The sequence below is a fragment of the Callorhinus ursinus genome, unplaced genomic scaffold, assembly GCF_003265705.2.
Source record: "Callorhinus ursinus isolate GAN/ISIS: 27379988/994484 unplaced genomic scaffold, GSC_fseal_2.0 scaffold6, whole genome shotgun sequence".
NCBI classification, from domain to species: Eukaryota; Metazoa; Chordata; class Mammalia; order Carnivora; family Otariidae; genus Callorhinus; species Callorhinus ursinus.
In genome coordinates, this window is record NW_027397068.1 from 6,255,190 (window position 1) to 6,276,551 (window position 21,362).

Consider the following 21,362-nt stretch of genomic DNA (forward strand, 5'->3'; position numbering starts at 1 on the left):
TATAATTTGCCAAGAATTTTTATCATGAAAGGATGTTGAAATCTGTTAGGTGCTTTTTCTGCATCTATTGAGATCATATGATTTTTTCTTAAAGTAGACTCCATGCCCAGCATGAATCCCAACACAGGGCTTGAACTCACGACCCTGAGATCAAGACCTGAGCTAAGATCAAGAGTTGGATGCTTAACCAACTGAGCCACCCAGGCACACGATCGAGATGATATGATTTTTATCTTTCATTCTGTAATATCATATATCATGTTTACTGATTTGTATATATTGAACCACATATTGATAAATCCCACTTGATTATGGTGTATGATCCTTTTAATGTGTTACTGAATTTGGTTTGCTAATACTTGGCAAAGCATTTTTGTGTTTTTGTTCATCAAGGTTATTGGTCTGTAATTTCCTTTTCTTGCAGGTCCCTATCTGGCTTTGGTCTGAGGGTAATACTGGTTCAAAAAATGAGTTTGGAAGTGTTTTCTCCTTTTCAATTTTTTGTAAGAATTAGAGAAGGACTGGCATTAATTCTTATTTAAATGTTTAGATAGAATTCATTTGTGAAGCTATCTGGTCATGGGTTTTTCTTTGTTCGGAGTTTTTGATTCATGTCTCAATTTCCTTACTCATTATGGGTCTGTTCAGATTTTCTATTTCTTCATGGTTCTGTCTCAGTCAGTTGTATGTTTCTAGGTATTTATTAATTTTTCTGGATTATCAATATGATGGCATATAATCATTCATAGTAGTCTCTTATGGCTCTTTGTATTTTTATAATATCAAGTGTAATGTTTCCTCTGGCATCTATAATTTTATTTGAGTTCTTGCTCTTCTTTTCTTGTTTAGTCTAGCTAAAAGTTTATCATTTTGTTTATATTCAAAAAACCAATTCTTAGTTTACTGATCTTTTCTATTGTCTCTCTAGTTTCTACTTCATTTATTTCTGGTCTAATCTTTCTTATTTTCTTCCTTCTGCTAATGTTGGGATTAGTTTGTTCTTTTTATAGTTCCTTGAGGCATAAAGCTAGCTTGCTTATTTGAGATCTTTCTTCTTAATGTAGGCATTTACCACTATAAACTTCCCTCTTAGAGTTGCTTTTGCAGCATCCTGTAGGTTTTGGTATTTTATGTTTCCATTTTCATGTGTTTTTTTTTTAAATTAAGATTTTATTTCTTTATTGGGGGGAGAGAGAGATAGAGAACACAAGCAGGGGGGAGTGGTAGGCAGAGGGAGAAGGAGCAGCAGACTTTCCATTGAGCAGGGAGCCTGATGGAGGGCTCAATCCCAGGCCTCAAAGGCGACGCTTAACCGACTGAGCCACTCAGGTGCCCCCATTTTCATCTGTTTCAGGATACTTAGTGATTTCATTTCAATTTCTTCTTTGACCCATTGGTTGGTCAGGAGTATGTTGTTTAATCTCCACATATTTGTGAATGTTCCAGTTTTCCTTTTGTTACTGATTTCTAGTTTCATACCACTGAGATTAGAAATGATACTTGATATGACTTCAATCTTCTTTAATTTGCTAAGATTTGTCTAGTGCCCTAACTTACAATCTATCTTGGAGAGTGTTCCATGTGTGCTTGAGAAGAATGTATATTCTTCTGTGTTAAATGGAATGTTCTGTATATGTTTGTTGGGCCCATTTAGAATAAAGTTATCAAGTCCACTGTTTCCTTACTGATTTTCTGCCTAGATTATCTATCCATTGTTGAAAGTGGCATAAAAAAGTCCTCTACTGTTATTGTGTGGTTATTTCTCCCCTTGGTTCTGTTAATATTTGTTTTATATATTTAGGTGTCCCAATATTTAGTGTATATACTAATTTATAATTGTTATTTCATCTTGATGGGTTAATCTTTTTATCATTATATAATATAGTGACCTTCTCTGTGTCTTGAATAGATTTTGACCAAAAATCTATTTTGTCTGATAAAAGTATAGCCAATCCTGCTCTCTTTTGATTGCCATTTGCATGGAATATCTTTTTTCTATCCTTTCACTTTACCTATGTGTGTCCTGAGAGTTAAAGTGAGTCTCATAGGCAGCATATTGTTGGATCTTGTGTTTTTGTTTTTTTTAAATATTCATTGAACCACTCTGTGTCTTCTGATTTGGGGAATTTAATACATTTACATTTAAAGTAATTATTGATGAGTAAGGACTTATTATTGCCATTTTGTTTACTGTTGATTTTCCTTAGTGGTATGTTTTGATTCCTTTCTCTTTATCTTTTGAGCATCTAGTAGAAGTGTTTTCTTTGTATTTATCATGAGTCTTATATAAAACAGCTTATAGTTATAACAGTACATTTTAAGCTAAGAACCTAACTTCAATCATATACCAAAAGTCTACACTTTTACTCCTCCTCCTCACCCCTGACATTCTATGCTTTGGTGTCACAAGTTTTACATATCGTGTTTATACTAACAAATTATGGTAGCTTTAGTTATTTTGAATTTTGTCTTTTAACTTTTATACTAGAGTTAAAAGTGATTTACTTACCACCACCACAGTATTAGAGTATTCTGAATTTGGCAATATATTTACCTTTACCAGTGAGCTTTATTCTTTCATGTTTTCATGTTGGTACTTAACATGCTTTTGCTTTAATTTGAAGAACCCCTTTAGCATTTCTTACAAGGCATGTCTAGTGGTGATGTACTTCCTTAGCTTTTATTTGTGGAGGGATATCTTCATCTTTCCATTTCTGAAGGACAACTTTGCTGGGTACAGTACTTGTGGTTGAAGTTGTTTTTTTTTTTTCCCCCTTTCTGCACTGTGAGTATATCATCCTACTTACTCCTGACATGCAAGGCTTCTGCTGAGAAATGTGCTGATAGCCTTATCAGGGTTCTTTTCTATATGACAAGTGGCTTTTCTCTTGCTGTTCTCAAGATCTTCTTTTTGTCTTTGACTTTTGTCAATTTGATTATACTGTGTCTTCTTTGAGTTGATCTTGCTTGGGGACTTTTGAATTTCATGAATATGAATGTCCATATCCATGTCTGTATAATTTGGGAAGTGTTCAGTCACTATTTCTTTAAATAAGCTTTCTGCCCTTCTTTTTCTGTCTTCTCCTTCTGGGATTCCCTTGATGCATATATTCATTCATTTGATAGCATCCACAGGGCGCATGTGCTTTCTTCTCTCTTTTTCCTTTTCGTTCCCCTAACTGATATCTTCTAATGATGTATCTTTGAGTTTGCAGATTCTTTATTCTCTCTGATTAAGTCTGCTGTTGAAGCTCTCTATTGAGTTTTCAGTTCAGTCATTATATTCTACAGCTCTAGGATTTCTGTTTAGTTCTTCCTTATGTCCTCTATCTCTTTATTAAACTTCTCATTTTGTTCACATACTGTTTTCTTGACTTTGTTTTGTTGTCTATTTCTGTTCTCTTGCATCTCACTGAGCTTCATTAAGATGATTATTTTGAATTCTTTGTCAGGCAATTCATAGATCTCCATTTCTTTGGCATTGGTCGTTAGAGTATTATTAGCTTCCTTTGGTGGTATCATGTTTGTTTCCATGATTCTTTGTAATCCATGTAGCCTTGTGTTGGTGTCTGTGCATTTGAAGAAGTAAATAACTCTTCCAGTCTTTAAAGACTCATTTTGGCAGGTAAAGACTTTCACCTGCTCTGTGCTAATGATACTGCCCAGAGTATCAGAACAGAATCACAATTGAGAGGGGTTGGAGCTAGGTCATTTGGCTACCTGCTGGGTATGCTTGATGCCCATGGTTGGTGGGCCTCTTGCCAGGGGCTTGGATGGGTTTTGATCTGCCTCATCCTTGGGTGGACCTTCAGGACCTTGGTCAGTAGGGCTAGAACTGGGACAAGGGTCCATTTCAGGGTCTGCAGTTGAGTCCACAGATGGTGGGCTGATTAGCAAGTACATGGATAGGTGTGGCTCTCACTGGGTTGCTGGGTAGGCAGGTCTAGTCCTGGGTCATAGCTGAATGGAGCTGGGACCAAGTCAGAGGGCTGATTTAAAGTCCATAGTTGGGACAAAGGTCGGCGGGTTTGCCTCTAGGGGCATGGACAGGTGTGTTTCTTGCTGGATTCCTGGGCAGGCAGGACTGCTCCCAGACCATGACTGAGAAAGGCTGGAGCTGGGTCATAGGCCATTTTAGAATTCACAGCTGAGACCAAAGGTCAGCAGACCTGTTACCCAAGGCAAGGGCAAGCATGGCTCCTTCTGGGTCCCTTGGTAGATGTTGCTGATGGCAGGACCAAGGCCAAACAGGACTATAAATGCATCCATAGGGACAGGTGGTATTTCCAGATCTGTAGCCAGGGACAAGGTTGGTGAGTCTCCCTTCTGGGCATAGGCCTGCCATCTCAAAACAACCTTTCTTGATCTCAGGCTCCATTGGGGTTTTACAACCTCCTACCTGGATCCCAAAGCTCCCACAAAGGCACTTTGTCCATGAATGGCTGCCAAAATTATTTTTGCTGTGGGGAGCTATGATGGGACACCTTCTATTCTACCACATTGCTTATGTTGTTCCCTCTGTGTTGTTTCTATAGTTGTATGAATCATTTTTAAACTTAAAAAATTTTATTTTGATATTTTGGTGCAATAGGACAAGGTATTTAAAACCAACTCAGTGCAGCACTAAAAATAATTAACTTATATTTATATTATTATTTAATACGCTTTTTAAATCAAATGCTTATAAAATTTTTATTTTTTCAAGATCCATGAATAAAAATGGGAATCAAGCACTTAGATGTGATTCTTCTCAGTTAGTTTAGTATGGATCTTTTCTGGCATAAACAAGAATCCATCCCAGATTTCAACTGTCTGAAGTCAAATACAATATGAACTAAAACCAATTTAGGTATAAAGGAATCCAGGAAGGAGGCTACACCTGAACAAATCAAATTAGAAGTGCTGCCTTTGAGTAATCTCAGAAGTTCACAGGAACACCCAGTCCTCTAATGCCTGAATCTCTACAGGCCAATCATTAAAAATAGTCAGAATTTTAGAATAGCAAAGAAAAATACTGCCTTTGTTTCAACTCTTAAAATAAAAACTATATGACAACTACAGAGAGACTCTCTGCCTCTCTCTCAACATATATTTAAATCAATAGGTGCCATTCTTAGCATTTTCTCTCCAAGTTTCTAGCAACATTTTGGACAATCAGAAGGTAAGTATAACAATAACAACCTGAATAAAAACAACTAAATAGAAAAATGGCATGGCTGGCTGGTTTCACTCACCTCCCCAAGCGGTGGCTCCTCCAGAAGGTGGTGGTGGCGCTGGTGCTGCGGCTGCTGCCGCCCCTCCAGAAGAAAAGTCTGGCTGGAGGTCCAGGAGATCACTAGATGGTTTAGAAGTGCTGAAAGGAAAATACAATTTTAAAATCAGATTTTAAAATTTTATAATATAGCGATGCTTTTAAATAAAGACTGATGCCAAAAGCATTAAAGATTTTGGATATTTTAAATCCAATAAGAGAATAATATTTTGGAAAGTATAGCATATGTTCTTCTATCCCAAGGGTTGGCAAACTACTTTGTAAAGGGCCAGAAGCTCAATATTTTAGGTTTGTGGGCTAGATGATCTATCACTATTCAACTCTGCCAGTATAGCATGAAATAAGACACAGAAAATATATAAACAAATGAATGTGTCTTTGTTCCAATAAAACTTTATTTATAAAAACAGACAGTGGGCTAGTTTCACCCATAGGCCATAGTTTGCCAACTCCCGCTCTATACACAATAACACAGGTAAACCATCCTTCAAGCATTGGGCCACTCAACAAATCATAAAGCAGAAATTAAAGGGGCAAACCTAAATGCCTCAAATTAAGGGGGAATTTTATCAAATATGTTACTGTCCACTGGGTAGCATCTGAAGTGCTGGTTAGGACTGTGATAAAAGAAAGCATGCTCCAAATATTAAAGGTATTATAGTAAGAGAATTATGGGGAGTTTTTCCCCTTTATTTTCTAAAATTTTTTGAATGGAAAAAAATTCTTGCCTTAAGAATTTATTTATAAAGCAAAGAATACTAAAATGAATAATCACTAATATACCCTTTTTTCTAAGTTAAACTATAACGTAGCAAGTTTGCCTATAAGAGGCCTCATCTAAAATACTTCTATATTTTTTATTGTCATTCAGTTAGGGCTGTGTTTTTCAAAGCTCCTCCATCTTTGCTATTCAAAGTGTGGTCTTCAAACTAGTAACATCCTGAGATACTGTTGGAAGTACAGAATTTTGGGCTTACCCCATATCTTCTATATCAGAATCTTCATTTTAACATGGCCTCAGGTGTTTCATTCAGGATTGAAACACACTGTCCTACAGGTTACCAGACCAGGTACCAAGCCACCAGGGTGCCAAATTCCCCACCCTTCTTCATAAATAGCAATTCCATCTTAGCCTTTTTTTACATATTAGATTTCCAGGTAATATTCTTTTGAAGAAAGGATTCTGCTGGTTTTGTTTTTTAATTTCAAAGCACATGAAATTTGCCTAGGTTTGATTTCCATTTCATAAACATAACTGGTCTAAGTGCCAGGATAGGGAAACATGATTAAGACCTGAACCAAAACTTTTAGAAGAAGCAATTTATCTTAGTATAGAGGCAAAAAGGACTTGGTTTTATCAAACTGGTGATTATAAAAAGCGGAACTAAGCAAGTAGGGGTAACACACATAGTTAACATGGGTACATGACATGGATTTATTGCTCAGTTCAAAATTCAGGTCTTCAAATACAGGGCATTCATAATCAGTCACAGATACTATAAATCCTCTCAAGACAAAAGAACCAAACAAAGGGAGACCTAAAATTATGATCTGAGGAAGCCTCTTTGAGTTGGAGTTTCATCTGAGGCAGCCCTGAGATTTTACCCAATGCACAGCCATCTCCACCTTTCTCACTACTTTCTGACCTTTAGGTGCTATAAAAGCTATTAGGAAGATTCCGATGGTCTCTTCCTACCACCAGAGTCTGAGTTCCTCATAAGCACCAGCTAACTGGCCTACAACTGCAAAGTTGTTGTTGTTGTTTTTTAAGTGCCTAAGACACCCTTTAAATTTCACACAAGAAGAAGCTAATTTTTGAAATCATTTTCCATATCTTCACAATTTCAGAAGAATCTGAAGTGTGTGTACCATTCTTCCACCTCCTTTCCTTAAATGTGGGAGCAAGAAGGTGATTTCTACAGCTTACGTCTTTCTGATGCTTTGAGAGTACAGGCCTAGGGAACTGTAGAAAACGTAAAAGAAATTACTTTGTGAACCTAAATATAGCCCAAACTATCATATGTTACTAGGACTAGATTTGATTTTGTGAAAACATCTGGGTTCAGTACATAAAAATAAAACAAAAGCCGAATCAAAATATTAATAAAGAGTTCAGGATATTCAGTGTATACTCATTAACTAACCTGACGGGGACAGCCGCAGATGCAGTTGCAAATAAATCAACCGGTGGGGATGTATCAATAGTTTTAGCTGGTGTAGAATTAGGAGACGTAACAGTTGTGACTGGAGACGACTGAAAGTGAAGATGCACAACACATTCTAGTCAAGTGCGAATCTAGAGGACACAGGGAAACAGGACCTCCACTTTGCAGACTTCTGACATTCACAGCAATTTTTTGGTAACTCCTTGTGGGAGAAAAAACTCAAGAAAATTTGAAATGGAGAACTGTAATAAGTAATCAATATTGGACAAAACAGGTTTCAAATTTTAAAAAAGTTAAATGCAATTTATATAAAATTATGTTTAAAGTATTTGGCTTAACATTGCAATGATTTCTACTCATGTATTTAAAGTCAAGGCTAACTGGTATTTCCTAAACATAAAATCAGCAGGAAAGGGCGCCTGGGTGGCTCAGTCGTTGGCGTCTGCCTTCGGCTCGGGTCATGATTCCAGGGTCCTGGGACTGAGCCCCGCATCGGGCTCCCTGCTCAACAGGAAGCCTGCTTCTCCCTCTCCCACTCCCCCTGCTTGTGTTCCCTCTCACTGTGTCTTTCTCTGTCAAATAAATAAATAAAATCTTTAAAAAAAAATTAGCAGGAAAGCTCTTACCAGCTGCTAAAAATGAAAACAATTATCAATTGGGATAACTGCTATAAAACCAAAGCGAAATCTTGCCATTTGCAATGACGTGGATGGAACTAGAGGGTATTATACTAAGCGAAATAAGTCAATCAGAGAAAGACATGTATCATATGACCTCACTGATATGAGGAATCCTTAATCTCAGGAAACAAACTGAGGGTTGTTGGAGTGGTGGGGGGTGGGAGGGATGGGGTGGTTGGGTGATGGACACTGGGGAGGGTATATGCTATGGTTGAGTGCTGTGAATTGTGTAAAACTGATGAATCACAGATCTGTACCTCTGAAACAAATAATACATTATATGTTTAAAAAAAAACGAAAAACAAAACAAAAAACAAAAAACCAAGACCATTCTTCCTTTGCATCCTAACCAGTCATCATATAAAGTCTTTTCAGGTGTCTTTAAATTCTAGAAATCTAACTTTCAAAATAGTTCACAGATGGCAGAGAACAATTTATAAACAAGATTCAAGTCACTGACAGTTTAAAGGTATCATGACAATATCCCATCACTAATATGACATAGATAAAACTAAAAAAGTGAAATAAATTCTAACATTTATTGTCCTGGACTGGTTTATTTTTAAAAAGAGAACTTAATAGTCAGGTAACATATTAAAAATTAAGATTTTTTTGAGGTAACTATCCTAATTCTATTTCCCTTCATTTGGTATATTTAATTCTCCATGTATTTACAAGAGAAAGATTAATGGGGCATCTCAAACCAGTCCACTGATAATGTAAGTGGAAATGTGATAAAGAATAAGTAAAACATGAAGACTAAGACCAACCAAAGGCTATCAGATACTGCTATAAATGGACACCTAATTTCAAATAGACCAAACTTAAAGAAAGTTTTAAAAAGTATAAATTAAGAAAAAGGACTGAGGAGATAATGTTCAGGGGTATTCAGACTTAAGTAATATTTGTCTAATATCAATTTGTTCAAGAATCAAGAAATCAAAATTCAATAGATACACAAGTGTTAAGCATTCAGCATATCAAGAAAGACAAATGCATGAGCAGTATGGAAACTGCTGCTCAGAAAACGTCAACTCAAGCCTTTCTCTTCACCAAAATTCAAAATTGTCAAATGGAATATGAAAGATTATCAAGGGAATAGAAAGGACCAATCAAACTTAATTTGTATGTTATTCACTGTGAACACTGACAACTCCTCTTAAAGAAATTAGTGGATTTTTTTTTAAGCCAATACATGTAAATAAGGTTAGAAAGTAATGTTTAGGGGTGCCTGGGTGGCTCAGTCGTTAAGCGTCTGCCTTCGGCTCAGGTCATGATCCCAGGGTCCTGGGATCGAGCCCCTCATCAGGCTCCCTGCTCCGCGGGAAGCCTGCTTCTTCCTCTCCCACTCCCCCTGCTTGTGTTCCCTCTCTCGCTGCCTCTCTCTCTGTCAAATAAATAAATAAAATCTTAAAAAAAAAGTAATGTTTACGAAGATATCACTGAGAACTTAAAAACAACAATGAAGCTACCAACATAAATGTAAAATGAAGGTCTTCAAAGGCTCATTAAAAACTGCTCTGTAACAATAAGCTCTGAAGAAATGATAGAGCTAGGGAAACAGAACCAGAATAATCCTATCACAAAAAGAAAATGTCAATAAAATTCGATTTGGCCAAAATGTAGAGACAGACCATCCACAATTGGTTCCGTAATTTTTACCACACTCTATTCTGCAGTCGTATGTTGGAATTTTTCACATAAACATAATGATTTTAAACGTGGTTTTATATCAGAATCACCAGGGAGCTTTCTGTTGGCTTGAGCTGCTGGAGGGAATCTTAGGCAGCCAGCCAGGTACTGATACAGTACAGGGTGTCTGGGAACCACCAGGTCAGTCATAATGACATCCTTCATCTCTGTAATAATAGCAATCACATAATGGAAATTTGTCGTAGAGGAAAGAGCACATTTATTATATTTTTGTCTGAAAAATACAATGGCAAATGTGAGCTACAGACCTATGGAAATAAGTGCTACTGTCACTGATAACCCTAATCCTGTCCTTCAATGATAAAAAAAGAGGGAGGAGAAAGAGTTATTAAAATTATTACAGTGGAGTGTCTAAAAGGCATGCCTGCAGAAAGACACTCAACCACAACTGACTTCTTTACCATTCAAACACATATAAAATTATGTGTTTTAACTCACAGGGCTGGGATTTAGAATATGTATGTGCTTTGTAACTAGTTTGTTTTCAGTTGTCATATAAATGTATGAAAATTTCTCCTACTTAAAAAAAACTTAGTCCAAATAGAGGACTAAGTAGACATTGCTATACCACATGAGATTGAGAAACTAATATAAAGTAGAATACACAAAATTTACCTTTCCTTTCCTCAAAAAATTAAAAATAAAATTACCATAAGACCCAGAAATTCCACTTTTGAGTATATACCTGAAAAAATTGAAATCAGGAACTCAAACAGGTATTTTAATATACCCATGTTCACACAGCAGCATTATTTACAACACTCAAAAGGTGGAGACAACCCAAGTCACCAACTGACGGATGGAAGAAGAAAATGTGGTGTATACACACAATGGAATTTTTTTTTAAAGATTTTATCTATTTATTTGAGAGAGAGTGAGAGAGAGTGAGAGAGAGGTGGGGAGGAGGCAGAGGGAGAGGGAGAAGCAGACTCCCCGCTGTGCAGGGAGCCCGATGCAGGGCCTGATCCCAGGACCCTGGTATCATGACCTGAGCCGAAGGCAGATGCTTAACCCACTGAACCACCCAGGTGCAATGGATTGTTTTTCAGACTTAAAAAGGAAGGAAATTCTGACATATGCTACAGCATAAATAAATCCCCCAAGATATTTTGCTAAGTAAAATAAGCCAGTCAAAAAAGGACAGACACTGGATGATTCCACTTATTTGAGGTAACCAGAGTAGTCCAGTCCATAGAGTCAGAAAGCAGAATGGTGGTTGCCTGGGGCTGAGGAGAAGCATGTTCAGTTAGTATTGAAAGGGTGCAGAGTTTCAGTTTTGATGACAAAAGTTCTGGAAATGGATGATAGTGATGGTTGCACAAAAATATGAATGTACGTAATGTCACTGGCCTGTACACTCAAAAATTCCTAAAACTGTCAAAACAGAACAAACAACAAACTTACCTTACTTAATGGAGAGGGAGCACCAGATCTAAAAGGCAATCAAAAAAATTAAAATTGAATATACATGAATATATTTGCAGAAGCACTGAAGTTTGATATCACTTGGACAAGCATTAACTGGTTTATATACAGATGTTTTAGCAATGGATAAACTATTTTTTTAAAAAATAATTTATCCTTCATTCAATTACGACACCCTCTTTCAATGTTTTCCATTCACTTAATTTCTAGTATTAGAAATTCTTAAACCCAATCAATCTCTCTAGCAACTCAAATCTTCAAGTTGATCATTATTGCCTGCATCCAACAAAAATAAAATTGGAATTTTAAAAATGTTGCCCAGACAGGGAAAATAAGACCTCACAGAATTAAACAAAACAAAACAAAACAAAAAAAACCCCTCTGGTTTATTATTTTAAAAAGTGAGAAAACTCATTAAGGTACATTGTGATTCATTTAAACATAATTGTGAGGCATAAAAGGAACACCAGAATTTAAAAAATCCCTATGAGCCGTGTGCCTGAAATGTGTCTCAACTTCCACATGTATACTCCCGGTTTGTTTTTTTCATGGCTGTAATGAAAACTATCTGTGGAAAATATTCCCATTATCCTGTTAGAACTAGGAGCAACTTGAAAAAGAACAGTAACCTCAATGCTCGTTTCTAAGGGAGTGAGGGAAAATTAGAAAGGAGTAATTTTTTTTTTTTAGTGAGATTATTTCTAGCACTGACTTGTACATCATTTCTAGCAAAGTGCTTCAGAAATGACTGCTTAAACAGCTTACACTTTACCAACCCAGGTTGGTGAAAAATAAATTAATGATAAAACAAAATGAAGAAAAAACACATTTCAACAGGAAGCCTACTGTCAGAGTCTTAGAGGATGGCAGGGATGGCTTTCTACTCATCCACAGAGAAAGTAGCACAAGCAGCACTAGCCAAACAAAATTAGCAGAAATTTAGTAACTGAAATTTTGTACAGTATCATGAATTTTTGTTTTATTGAATGTAGCAAAACAGATTTAATAATATACATCACATTAATAACCTTTTGTGTTCAAACTTATTGGCAAATACCTGTATTAAAGATTATCATCCTCAAACCTAAGTAGCAATATCATAACTGGAACAAGAATCAGTTTGCCAAGCTCCTACACGAGCACCATTACTAAACGAGCCTTCTAGTTACTCAGATGGGCCTGGCATGCATGTTCCTCTCTTCCTTTTACCTGTTTCTTCATTGATTTACTACCCTACCATCAGTCATTTGCCCTTTATAAAAGAAAATGCTACAGTCTTTTATATATATTGATAATGACACTAAAAATCAATACTTATTTTAATGATTTCAGCAAGAGAAATCTAGTACATAGTGAAGTGCGCTGGAAAGAATAAAGCACGAATGTAATTTTATAAAAGAGAATGAATTGCTACACATAAATCTATGGGTTTTTATGATGAACATAGAAAATGCCAAGGTTTACTTCCAGGATGTTAATAATAAGTCATCAAAAGAGGAAATTTTGTTATGTCTTATCCACAACAATAATCTCTATAATAATAATAAACAGAATAAATAATAAATATAAATATAATAATTTTGGCTATAAATGCTAGCCAGAAGACAAACAAAAAACCAAAATACAGATGTGAAAAACCTGTCTTCCAAGTAATTTTAATTACAATCGACTCATCAGGTTTTCTGTACCCTCAGCACTTAGTAAACCCACATGAAAAATAAAATCAATTTCTCTTTTGTTCTATGGAATCACAGAAACACACAATATACAAATATATTGCACAGTATTGCATAAAACTTCAAAAATGAATATCAGTGAATAAAAGCCATTAAATATAAGGAGTATACATATTTTTATAGTAGACCTTTGAAAACGCTTCATTGCCTCAGAGATTAGAATCACTTTATACTGCTAATTAAAGACAAACAACTTTAATTTTCTTTATCACATTGTCTTTTGCCACTAATCAAATAAAAAAATCTGATTTCCAAAATCTAAGAGGAATGTCCATACACCTAAGAGAGATTGTTAGTCTTGATTTAAGAAGACCAAAATAAAGTAAAACCATTTATGCCAGTCACCTTGGGAGACAAATAAAAAAGTATAATGAAAAAACAGATGTGTAAAATTGACAGAAATCAGTTTTAAATGTTCTAAATACCAAATGTGGAGTCTTAAGAGTGCTTTTTGCATTTTTAGTAATAACCAAATGCAAAAAAGTCACTCAATGTAGTACTCACCCTTCACTTAAGTTCCCAGGTAAGCACAAACATACAAAGAAGAAAACAGTTAACTACTATAGTTCATTTATTTTAAAAATAGGGAATAAGCAAAAGACAAGTTCATATGTGGTCTCAGCCAATTCAGAGAAGAAATATGACAAGCATAAAATGATTTTAAAGGAGAGAGAAACATTATGCTCAAAGGTAATTCAAAACAGAAGATCACTGGGTTTCTATTTCCCTACTCTTAGAAAGAACTATGGGTACAAAACTGTTTTCCAAAAATAGTTTACAGTAGCCACAAGGGGGCGAATTTACACATGAAGTTAAGGCTAATGAAATTTACCCCAGAAGGCTGCTTTTTCTGGTGACTGCAGTACTGGCAGATGTAACAGGGGCAAAGTGTGGCTCTGTGCAGGGTGAGGGGGACCCTGAAGGGAAAAGAATACGGAGAAGCTGCCTTTTCACCAAGCATCCTGCATTGCCTTGCCAAGGGAGAGGCTTTAAGTCCTGAGGATATGCATATTTCCTTTGCCGAAGAGGTCCTTCTACCACAGGAGCAGGGACATTTCTTAGGCTTCCTGCCCCCTTTTGCGTAAATCCCACACAATTCCTTTGGCTTCTTAGATACTCTAATACAGGGTAGCTCCAGCAACCACTGGAAGTGGGCATCTTAATGTACTCCATGTCACTTAATGCACTCTCATGTCTTTTTAGTTGGCATCATTCTATCCACAAAAGTCTGACCACCCATGGCCACAATGAAGCGGGGGTAGACCTTGCTCTTTCACTGTGTTAACAATCTTAACAGAGCTCCTGAGAGGTCCTGTCATGCATCATACCAAATAGCTCCACCATAACTGCCTGAGAGATTCCTATACTGTTGTTCATCGTTGAAAATTTAAAACATGCAATAATTTTTATACTAACTTGGAAAAGATGACAGAAATGATGCTTAGCTAATGGAACAACAAGCAACAAGTAACATCAGGACGAATAGATTCTGGGCAAACACTGAGAGAGAAGGAAAAGGAAAGGAATTGCATTTTGATGGCTGTATCATAGGCAAAATCCACGGTCAGCATACAGCCCTCCAATGATCAGTTCATAGGTTGTCTCTGTTAACTTCTGCTGTCAATCTAAACGAAATAAACATAAGGCTGGGACCAACAGACAGATTTCAAACCAACTCTGTAGAGACAGCTACAGATGGAGATAATGAAGTATAAAGTTGTCCCTGAACTTTAGAATCAGAAAACCTAACTAAACCACATATGTGGGGAAAAAATGGCCACAACACAGGGCAGTGCATGATTAAGGAAGGTTTAATGAGACAGCCCTCCCAGGAGGGGTAAGATTTACACACACAGAGACAAGGAGGGTAGGCATCCAAGACTAGCAGAATTATAATTTGAGCAAGGCACAAAGACCGGAAAGCACTGGGACCTATGAATAGACAAGTTTGATACTTGCTAGAGAGAAGACAAGAAATGGAACCTGCATATTTTTGCATGCAATGAGGAAAAATAGTAAAAAATGTATATGCCCAAGCACAAAGGTATGCAAATCCAGTAAAACTGCACTTATTGCTGATTGATTGCTATTCACTCTATAAAAAAGATCCCTGAGCAAAATGTCAGCAGCATGCCATGCTGAATTTCTAAAATGCAGAAAACTATACTAGTGGGCTTTGCTTTTTTCACAACAGGGTTGATAACGTTACAGAATCTTCAAGGCTACCTGTGAAACCTGTGCTTGTTTTACTCATGCCCAATGATAACAGCCTCGATTTTTAAACATGAACAACTCTTTTTCGGCATATTGTGAATCCCCTGTAAGGGCAAATATATACATCAGCAAGTTCAGACAACCTAAGTACAACCTACTAATTTGCTGCATTAGCCTGCAGACAGATTGCCTATACATGGGGCCACATTGTCATAAATTAATCGGATGGGATTTTTGAGGGAACCTAGAAGAATTACAGTAAAGCATACCCTAAAACTGTAGGAGTAAAAGCGGTACCATGATACATCTCATTCTTATGAAGAACGACTGCAACATTTTTCATCTTATTTAGAATTATACAACTAATGCGTACTTGTTTCCGGGTTTCTTTCCTTCTAATGTATTTAGATGCTGTTCAAGGGTCTCCATAAGACTGCTGGGAGCCTACAATAAGAAAGTAAAAATAAATGTCTGCATTGCTTTCTTTCAAAGTAAATACACTAGAACATCACTGTAACTTTGTATGGTGGAGTTCTGTGGGTGGACCCCACTACAGATGTGAGATAATTTCATTCCAGGTTCTTTTGGCACTTAAGTATTTAAATACCATGGAATCTCAGACAGGCCCATCTTACATGTAGTTAACTCCACTGCGCAACAAATGGCACTACAGAATGGTTTCAGTGTACAGATTACACTGGATAGACTTTTTCTATGATATTACTTAATATGTAGTAAACTCAAATCAAGTCCACCATATGTTCCCACAAGACCACATGAAAAAGGAACAGGTATTTGTATCCAAGTAAAAAACTTAAGTGCCCAAATAGAAACTTATAGAAGTTTGAAAATACAGTAAAATCTCACTTATCTACATGTGACTGAAATGTTAGGAAAAACTGCTACTATAGTAAATAAAAGTTGGAGGGTGTAAGGGATGGTGGTGGAGAAAAGGCCACACCTTTAATAGTCAACAACAATTAAGATTTTCCTATTATTGAGCTATTTAATTTATATACACAATAAATACTTTAGCAAATGTGGTAATGTTAAACTACTGCGTATTAGAAGATTTAATATATTTCAACTCTTTTACTAAAAGGTACCTGAATGTTTGTTTTTATATTAACATTTTAGGCAATACAAAGTGATGGCATTTTACTGTATATTAGAAAGAGAAATAATAAGTTCATACATATATTCCACCTTAACTATTCCTCAAGCATTAGAAATTTAATGTCATCTTTAAATAATTTTAATCTAAATTAGACCTTAACAGCAGTGTAAGCATTCAAAGAATAGCATTCCATGAATGAAATATTTAACTACATTTAGAGATACATTTAATTCCAACAATTATCCTTCAAATTAATATGAAATTAATTTTGAAGACCTTTATGCTAACTGCTAAAATAGTTCACAGAATTCAAGGAAATTCATATAACTGTGCATTTTACATTATACCTATAATGACAAAATCAAGCAGAATTTTTATTAAGAATTTTCAATTTTAAAAGTTCAGGATATTTAATATCATTTTTCACTTCACTAACAGATTCATGAACAATTATGTGATTATTATATGTAATTATATGATTATTATAAATATAAATTACTAAGTGAACAAAAATATTAACTTGCTTAACGTGATGGAGGTAGGATAGAGTCAGCCCTATGAGCATTATCTAAAAAGTTATGGCCTATAGAGTAGAAAAAGTAATGATTATGGGGGATATAATAAATTTAGAAGTTATAAAAATCAGAATTTAAAAATGTAACTCAGGTGAAAATAGACTTACTCAACAAATTCCAATAAACTGCAATTAAGAGTACAACTCTAAGTTGTAAAAAAAATAAATTTTTAAGAGATAAGGAAAATTTTGCTCCATAGAACAAATAGCATACTACAAAGATGTATTCATTTAATAAATTGAATAGGCACTGTATTCTTAAAAGCAAGAAAATAGAAAAGGCTTCATAATTTTTAGGTGAATTAACTCCTGGTAACTTCAAAATTATCATGCTAATTGTCATAATAATAATAATTACTATAACTGTCATAATAATGTAACTTAGGAAGCCTGGACATATAACTTCAAAATTTTCATATTTCTTTTTTTTTCATTGGGGTCATGGTAAGGAAAAAAATACATCAAGCCACAGAACCTCTCTCTGGTTACAAGACATAGGTCCTCTAAATGTTAAATGCAATGTAAAGAAAATGTGATTCCGTGTTAAAACTGTTTAAAAGGACAAATCCTACTTACAGTTACAAAACAGAACAATAAGGGATAACAAAAAAAGAGGTGGTGTTTTCTCCTATAAACTTCCTTAGTTATCTTAAAGAACAAACAAACCAAAAACCAGGAAGACAGTTTACAATTTCATTCTTTTTGCAAGGTTTCTTAACAATTCGTGGATGAAAAGTTTAAAATAAAGTAGCAGTCACAAAAATAACAACAGTTGAAAAAAATCGTACCACGAGCACAGACTACAAAACTGACTTTTGTCTTTAAGGAGAGTTATTTTGTGATAAATTGCACCTAAAATTAAGTTTGGAGCATTTCATCTTAAAGGTTTAAAATACTTCATCATTTATATTTCTTATCAGGACATGTGAAATCTAATAGAAATAAATTCCTCAAATGTTTTTGGAGGGAAAAAAACCCCTATTTTGATAGTAATGTTCACAAATGTAGGAATACTGGCTGCCTCCTGACTCTTATCTATGGCACTGAGTCTATCTTGGCATGTAGTAGACAAATAAGCAAAAACTGTCTCAAATTTCCAATGAGCAAAACTTTGAGAATACCCTTGCTGTTGTAAAAGGAACTTAAAGAACAAACCATAATTAGCAGGATCTTTAGTTGTTTGATTTTAAAAATGCCCAAGTCAATAGACGAGTTGGATGGAAACACCAACCCAAAGATCAAGAGTCATTCTGTGGAAGCTAACAGGTAACAGCAATGTATCACAGTTCCTGATTCATTAGCGATACAGGTTTTTTAAAAAATCTTTTCTTTACCCATAGTTTTCAGGTCAACCAGAATTCCTAACATCAAAACCTAAGATGTTTTTCATAAATGGAGATATTTTAAATTTGGAATGCTCACACATGTGTGCAAGTGCACGCGCACGCACGTGCACACACACACACACACACACACACACACACACACACACGCCAAACAGGAAATGATATTTTGAAAATCCTTTTCCTGGAACAAATTCAAAGCTGACTGTGAGTCCGGGATTGAAAATGAAGCATCCATCTATAATTCACATGCTTTAGATTCTAAAGCATCATTTAAACCAAACAGGAAAAAAAAAAGCAACAAAAAGATCATTTGAATTTTTGATCATTAGATCTAAGAAACCATTTGAAAGTGCTGAGAAACATTTTGGTTTTGATATTGTATTCCACTTCTCGTGCAATACAGCCCTTTTGAATGATTTGTTAAAAATTCACTGATGTTCATAAATCATTTAAATGCAATCATGATGATATGATATGCACAATTATTTAAAGAGGGCTATAGATGACCACCCTGGTATTTTACATTGTGCATTTTCCAACCAATATGACATCTATTAAATTCCTCTTTTCTGCCTTGCTGCAAGAGGAATTCTAATCTTCTTTTCAGTTACAAGCAGCTTATTCTTACTCCCAGTTGCTAGGAAGACTCCTGGTCTCCATTTCTCATTAACCCTCATCCATATTGGGTATTTTGGTTCATTGCCACAGCTAGATTCAGTGGCTGTGGTGGCCAGAGAGAGCAGAGATTAGGTTCTAATCTCAAAGATGTTAAACTGAGTCCACACAACCTGGCAACTCTGACCCATCTCCAGATTAATCGTGGCCCAACACTGTCTAAAGGACTAACCCTAGAGCGGCTCCCATTCCAGCTCAGACCTGATCATATTGTCACAGTGGGTCTAAGTTGCCAGATCAATGAGAAGCCTCCACTAGACCTGTGGAAGGGGCTGTAAATAAGAATTAGAGAGAGTATTTAGCTCTGTCACTCACAATCCCAATAGAAATCACAATCTGGTTACTCATTAACAAATTCCAAAAGCACACAATACTTTCATACTGAGATTTAAATATATACTGGAGAAATGAACTAGAGAATCTTTGTGTGTGTATGAGGAGGTAGTTTTAAAATAAATGTTAACATGGAAGTTTATGTGGCTCTGAAGGTCTTAAAAAAAAAAGGCAGAGAAAAGTATGATATTAGATTCTAATGTATAGCACAGAAGACCCAGGGCAAGATTTTACCTTCTTTAAGGATAGGATCTCTGTTCACCAAATAATGATAACACAACGTACACCATTAAATAGTAGGTCTCTCGACTACTTCTTCAGAGAAGGAGATTCTATAAATTGTAATGAATATTATAGTAACATTCAAAATTAAACCCAAGTATGTGAGTCCTTCTTTCAATGACAGACTACAATTTTCTTAAAAAAAAAAAAAAAAAAAAAGAACAAGCAGGGCCTGAGATCAAGACCTTAGCTGAAATCAAGTCGGACGCTTAACCAACTGAACCACCCAGGGGCCCCAAAACAAAAACATATTTAAGTATTCTTTTAGACTTTTCTTTGTCTCTTTCAGACATTATACAAACTGAGACAAATGAGACCTATTTTCTTCTTAACTGGGAGCCTCTCTGATAATTAGTTTTACTTTTATTCCACAGTAAGAGCAGTCTATACAGTTGAAATAAAGATGATTTACCATTTCTAAAAGCTATTTATTGAGCAAAATATTTAATATCTACCTTTTTTAGGTTAATATGTATTATTTATCTAGGCTATTTTACCAAACTACAATGTAAATATTATCATAAAATAATTTAAAATTAAAGCACACTGATTGTCTTCACTTTTTATTACAGGGTTATCAAATTCATAAATCTATATCTAATAAAAAGATTTTTAATAGTACTTTGCACACACTTAATATTTAAGCCATGTCCAAAATAATACCAGTATCTTATTCAGGTATGTACTTGATCAAAGTACAGCTGTCTTCTCACAATAGCAAAAATATTTTATATTAATATTCTGTCTACTAGAAGCAGTGATCTCCCAACTTTTAAAGCCAAAAAATACAATGCCATCATATTCTGAATTATTCTATGACTTTTATTTATGAAAAACTATTGGTATTTAACTGGTATTTTAATAATATAAATACAGAGACCATTACTTTATGGTATCCTAATTTTTAATAAAAACTTAAGGTTAATATTATTTTAAATATAGAAACATTTCAATGGATTATAAAGATAGTCAATCATTATATGCATTTTGATATTATTAAAAAAGTGGGTCATCTTTTATTATGACAATTTTCTCTATTATAATGACTCTTTTTCTTTACAAAGACAGAAAACTCATACATTATCTTACTGGTATGTAAGATGGAAGCTCTATATTCTCTCTTATCATCTCACGATCTCTAGTTAAAGGACATGTTTGGGGTAGAAATTTACCATAGCAAAGAGTTGATGAAATAAAAACAGTTCCTGCCAATTATGAGAAAAGTCACACAGTAATTCTGCACATGTGAATGGTTCCTGATTCTACATCTTAGGAGCCCTACAATGTACCCTCTTGACAGATAAAAGGATTGATAAGAAAGCACTACTAGTGTTTTTGCTTACTAGATGCTCCCCAGAAAAATCACTTATCTACCACTACAACTTATTAAAAAAAGGCTCTTTTATAGTAGAAATTCCTCTACTCCATAGGGGAGACAAGAATCAGTGCAGTAGAACTATGATATCAGAGTGCTCCTCTCTCATGTCCCTCCTTTGTATTTGGGAAATGTTGAAAACTAGGAGAACAAGCAGAAAGAACATTTCAAGTTTTCCAACTACATGCCTACCAAGTTACTGTTCATAGACAAAGCACTATTTAAACATTAATTAAGGCTTCATTTTGAATCAAGTTCAAGAATGAAAAGATGGTCTCAAAACAGTAAATTCAATTGCCTTTAAAGAAGAAACTATGTTATGAGGGCAGGTAAATCTTCATAGTAACTCCAGAAATACATTCAACAGCTAGAAAAAATATGCAAGCTAGAATAAACTCCAAGAAAATTGATTGGCCTAAATTAAAAATGCATTAAATGCTTATAAGACTATGTGC

At 35.2% G+C, this 21,362-nt stretch overlaps 1 protein-coding gene across 11 annotated transcripts in view; it reads right to left on the bottom strand.

Annotated features, from left to right (window-relative positions):
- SNAP91 (synaptosome associated protein 91) overlaps window positions 1–21,362 on the bottom strand; it is a 147,226-nt gene that overhangs the window by 51,276 nt on the left and 74,588 nt on the right. For all 11 annotated transcript variants that reach the window (XM_073893573.1, XM_073893575.1, XM_073893576.1 and 8 more), the window contains exons 10-13: window positions 15,579–15,649; window positions 11,235–11,262; window positions 7,417–7,526; window positions 5,235–5,353 (exon numbers count right to left, since the gene is read on the bottom strand). In XM_073893573.1, coding sequence (XP_073749674.1) covers window positions 5,235–5,353; window positions 7,417–7,526; window positions 11,235–11,262; window positions 15,579–15,649 — 328 coding nt within the window. The remainder of the gene's footprint in view (window positions 1–5,234; window positions 5,354–7,416; window positions 7,527–11,234; window positions 11,263–15,578; window positions 15,650–21,362) is intronic.